Genomic DNA, 5,656 nt, shown 5'->3' on the forward strand with positions numbered 1-5,656 from the left:
GTTGAAGGGTCCTGGAAAACTTCTCAACCACTGGCTGCAGCCACTGACCAGTGTATTCTGACAGTAGCAGGTCACGCTGTCAGAATACAGTGTCTCGGCAGGTGGGGATTCCTCCTCCCACCTTGTTTGTATGGATGGAGGAATCTGCTAGTTTTTTTTTCTTCAGGCAGCTCACTGAACTAACAAAAACTATCTATGGCCAGCTTCAAAGCTGCCCATTCTCTATAGGCACAGAAGGCTCAAAGCTAAAGTGCTTGATAACTGACATATCAATCATAACTATTTTTTATGGTGTCTTACACAACTGTCCACTTCAAAAACTTTGGTGGAGTTCTCAATAAAAGGAATATCTGCAGAGGGATAATAATTTGGCTTGGGCTTCCCATAAACAGAGATCTCCATAAGCAATGCCAATATCATTGCCTAGAAAAATATGCAGAAATGTGGCACTGACCCCATGAGTCTACTCAGCAGCTGTCAGACAAAGTACACACAACAGACATTTAACTTTCATTTTTTTTTTTATGGTTCTCTTAAAAAGGCTACGAGACGGACATACAATGGCTAAATTCCTTTAATTATCAACACATGATTGTACTGCCCTGACAGTATGACAGATCACTTTGTCTCATACAAATCACACAAATGCTTGTGTGTGATATGATCCTCCAAGATCCACTACTACTACTATTACAATAGAGAACATAATTAGGAGTGAAACGGCAACTTGTAAAGCAATCAAAATACTACTGCTCTTTAAAGTGTGTTACTACTAAAAAGCGTGGTAAGAGGTCTACAAGCTCAACTAGTGATCTCAAGCACAACACAAGTGCCAAAATAGTTTTTAACATCTACTACATTAACACATTGCTTTTACTCACCAAATTTAAGAGATACCAAAATTACACTATAGGTAAACATGGAGTGAGCCAGGGAGGAGTATAGAAAGCATCACAAGCCACTGTATATTTCCATAAAAAAAAAACACACACACACACACACACACAACATTGAATACACAAACTTTTCTTTCATAACACCATTGTGCGAAAAAGAACCTATGTATCATGAAAGAACACAAAACATGTCTAACTTCCCTTTGTTTGTGTAGCATAGTACAGATATCACAATTACACAATTTCCTAGCTCACAATAACAAATCTCCCAAAGAAGGGAACTAATATGTTGCCAATTTTCCTTTCAAATGTATTCATGATGACTGCAATAAATGTCATCACATCTTTTGCAATAAATACACATCCCCCCCCAAATGCCTACAATGAAACAAAGTGTGATCAAAAAGAGTTGTGAGCCCTTAACCTGTCACCTTTTTAAAGTACTGCTATGTAGTTTAAAAGACATACAGTACTGTACAGCAAGCTGGAATGTACACATTACAAAAGAGGTACCAGAGGCAAAAAAGAGGTACCACTTGTTCCTCTCTTATAAAGTTAGCCTCTTAAAACAAATTTATTACAAAAATAGATGTCTCGACTTAAACCCAAAGAAGTCGAAGTTTCAATAAATAAATATAATTTTAATGCCCACAGCATAAAAGGAAAATAACTCAAAAAGGCAGTTGGAATAAGCTAAGGGAACCCAAAGCTATGTTTCCTAATGCGCAAGTTATTCCCTCTCATTCTATGGGCATTAACGTCTCAATTGCAAATTGAATACAATGTGCAATGTCCAGATAGCTTTATATATACACACACATTTCCATTCTAGCAAAAATACAATGACATTTATATTTAGAAAATAAATATATAGCATGAAAACGTATCCCATTTCAGAGTGTTTAAAACTGTTCCAGATAAAATATGGAATAGTTGTAGGTCAGGGGAACTTAACATTTTCTGGGTAGGAATTATACTAATGTTTTTTTTTTTTTTTAAATACTGCTGTCTATAAATTAATTAAAAAATGAGAAAATATACCATATAAAACTACACAAATCTAGAATTTCCAGAATGCTTGATGAAATGGAATGGTGCTGCAAAGGATGTTCTTTGGCCTGACCCACGTTTTAAAAATCCCTGTTTTAATTAACTGATCTATGTAATCTGGATTAAAGCATAGGTTTTTTTTGTCAATACTGGAATCTGTCTGCATACATTTTAGAAGTAAACATTTATATTACAAACTTTCTTTCAGTACTTTAAAATAGAATTTTGATCTTGAACCCATGTGCTTAAACCCACATTTTACTCACAGACAGAAAAATAACAATATGGTCCCCTGTTTTCTAAATTAAATAAACATTAAATAAATTGATTGGCAAGTAATACACATCACTTAAGTATACAAAATACATTTAGTGCAATATCCAGAAAGCTTAAGACAAAAAAAAAAATACTCAGTGTCTTGCTTAGGACTGATAGCAATAAATAAAATATAGGTTTCAGTCTAAGCGCTATCTATTATTCCAATAAATTTCAAATACATTTCTGAAAAGCATTCATTATTATGCTTGAAAAAAATATCTGGTTTCTCTGTTGTTTAACAACTCGTAAGTGCATTACTTAAAACCCCCCAGACATGCATTTAAATCATAATTACATACACTCAGTCCATTTTTTAAATTTCATAGCATCACTGTGTTACTTTTGGCCAATCTTTTTATTACTCATATCTGCTGGTATTAGTGAAGGTATGATATACATTTGCCTGAAATGAGGTTTAATGTTACTATTGTCATGAGTCAAATTATGATTTAACAGTGACCTATATACCATATCTTCGGTATAGTCTCACAGATGTGAGGATTTTGCAGAATATTGGTAAGGCTGTTTTACATTTGTGCAACCAAAAGTGTATGTTAACCATTTTCAAATGAATGCTTTAAAAGAAAATTAAAAATCATAAAAATGAACTGTACTACAAAACCTGGCTGCTTTTTTTCTCAAAATACCTGCTCTATCATATAGCTGATTTGAACCTAACAAAAAAAGTTTTGGCACTGCACAATAAAATTAAGTTTGCATAAGCAAGAACTCCATTTACATTCCACTTTTCCAGTCAACCCCAGGCTTCAAAGAAGTGGACTTGATATTGTTTTTTCAACAACTACAAGAAATGGCTCATTGATCGCCCTAATAAACCTTATTTATATCCCTTTTTACTCTTGTATAGAGTTCAGAGTCGCTCTGTTTGTAAAGAAACACATCCAAACAGGTCCAGCAGGTTAAAGTCTGGGTGGAAGGGAGGGGTTGCCTCATTCTTACAGGCTCAATGTCACTCTGTATTATTGAAAAACTATTGTAATCCTTTGATTATTTTGCTGCTTATCGCAAACATACCCTTGCAACAGATTGCAGGTCTCCTTTTTTTCATAAAATGCCATGCTAGCAGAAAAATAAAATCATTCAGTACACAGTAAACTTGATGACAGCTCTTGCAAGTGGCCCTTAAGGTTGTAGACCATATGCATCTGCTGTGTGCAATTCTACTATTCCATCAAAATGACTTCACTTGCTGGTGACCATATTTTTCAACTCAATCAGCTTGCCTTGGGAAAAGAAACAAAAATAGAACAAGGCAAGTTATCCAAATGAAGGAAATACTGTAACCCACTTTTCACAAGACTAGCTCCGCTGTTACTGCTTGAGGAAGTCTCTGGCATTGGTAGAATAGATTTTGTTTTTTTAATTTTTGTTTTCTCCCTAACTTTTTCAGCAGCTTGAGCTGTCATCAGCTTTTGAACCAGGTGAAGCCTTGGCCACAGCTATCTGGCAGCCATTTGTGACATGGCTCATGACTTTATGCTTGAGCTGAGACACTTGCTCTCTCAGGAGACTGGCAGTAGAGGCTAAGTCAGAGTTCTGAGACTTAAGCATTTTAACTTTCTCCTCAAGACGTGCAATACGTTCTAGTTTCCTCTTCCGACACTTAGAGGCAGCAATTCTGTTTCTCAACCTTTTCCTTTCTGCTTTGATCCTCTCTTGAGTCTCTAGATCGATTGGTGAAAGCGAAGGGGGTGTGTTTGAATCACCACCACCAGCTGTAGAAGCCCCAGACTGTGAAACATCAGGTACTGTTTGTGGTTCATCCAGAGGACCTCTTACTGTATGTAAGCGATTGAGTCCAGGAAAGTGAAGCTGTACTGTGGGTGTGGCACTGGTAGAATTACCAGTATAGGATGCAGGAGGAGGTGGCTGTGGGAGTGGAGGACTAAGCTGCGTGGCAGCTGCTGTAGGGTTGAAGTTGCTAAGATTGGTGTAGACTGGCACCTCTCCAGCTGGGTGCAATGATCGGGATGGGTAAGGTGGGGAACTCGTGGCAAGAGCAGATGGAGAAATTGGTGCTCCCAGGAGCTGATTTTGTTTGTGTAGGTCTGCTAATGCTTTAACAAAGCCATCTGCAAAGCCCTCTTGCTCTTGTGTGATCATTTGTTGGTTGCGGTACAGAAAGGGATGTGGAACTGTGGTAACTGGCACAGTTGTACCCTGCTGTGAAGGGGCATTAGGAGCAGGACTAGGATTGTTGCTCGATGTAGCTGTAAGACCAGGGCCAGCAGCTTGAATTAAAAGGTGCTCTAGTTCTGGTGGAGAAAGTTTAAGTAAGCTCAATGCAGCTGCTGAAGCTGAGGGAAGTAGAGCCACATCTGCTCCAGTGTTACCGGTGGTATTGCTAACTGTACTGTTGCCAGCTGCCACCACAATGGCACCACCTTCAGAAGCTGGTACTGGACTGAGGTTATTCCCAACCACAACTTCACGACTACCCCCGACAGAATCGGACAGTCTAACGCTCCCAGTTTGCATTATTTTTAGTACATCAGTGCCTCGAGTTATCACCTCAGAGAAACCATCAGGGATGACAGGTGGGGGAACTGAAGCTGCTGCAATCACGCCCAGGCCTTTCTTTTTTAGGTTTGTAGCCTGAATTATTATGTTAGCACTCATCAATTTATGTTCTGGAGAATAGCGGACAGCAGTTTCTGGTCCACTAGTTTGGTGATTTGTCGGAGGCTGTCCAGGAGAACTTCCACTGTATCCTGAAATCTGGGCAAAATCTTGCAAATTTAGAGTATCCTCATGATAAAATGGTGGCTCCATTTTTACATGGTCAGTGGTAGTGCTGGTCATCATCATTCTTTCGGCTCCCTATGGGCAGGAGGCTTTTAGTAATGTAGAAATTATCTTTTCAACAATCCTTTATAATATTCTTTTACTTTGCTGACTCAATATCCATTTACAAGCCAGTAGCTGCTCAAAGATAAGGAAATAGTGGGTTGCAACTGCAACAGAGGAAACCTTGCAAAACTAGATACTCCGTAATGAATCAGGTTAGCAATGGCATACAAATGAGTGACTCCAAAAGCTGATCCTTTAATTATCTGGAACAACCTATGAAAGAGAAATATAGACTGTATTATCTGTAGTGTATATAAGAATAATGTGTCAACACAAAGCAGAATGTTATTATCATGGAAACATGTAGATGCACCCAAAAAAACAAGCATTTAGATTTGAATAGAATCTACATTTTTGTTAGCATAAAGGCAAGTGACAACATTTCAAAAATGTGCATAGCTGCTGTACATGCAAAACTCTAACGTGTGTGTGTGTAGTCACGTGTAAAACACAACACCACAAAAGGTTTCTGACACACTTTTAAGCTAGCCAGCAAAAACCCAACTGAACTGTTAAACCAC

At 38.0% G+C, this 5,656-nt stretch overlaps 1 protein-coding gene across 1 annotated transcript; it reads right to left on the reverse strand.

The window, feature by feature from the left end:
• Window positions 1-3,427: 3,427 nt before the first annotated feature.
• LOC309568405 (transcription factor Jun-like) lies at window positions 3,428-5,347 on the reverse strand. The gene has a single exon (XM_082274064.1). It carries the CDS (start codon window positions 5,091-5,093, stop codon window positions 3,672-3,674), a length of 1,422 nt encoding a protein of 473 aa, XP_082130190.1. The 5' UTR covers window positions 5,094-5,347; the 3' UTR covers window positions 3,428-3,671.
• Between the last annotated feature and the right edge of the window lie 309 nt (window positions 5,348-5,656).

Source organism: Pelophylax lessonae, assembly GCF_965119305.1.
Source record: "Pelophylax lessonae genome assembly, chromosome: 1".
In the NCBI taxonomy this organism is placed as follows: Eukaryota; Metazoa; Chordata; class Amphibia; order Anura; family Ranidae; genus Pelophylax; species Pelophylax lessonae.

Bases quoted from the DNA above. Each gene is read 5' to 3' on its own strand.
- LOC309568405 (XM_082274064.1), bottom strand. From the start codon at position 5,093: ATGATGATGACCAGCACTACCACTGACCATGTAAAAATGGAGCCACCA.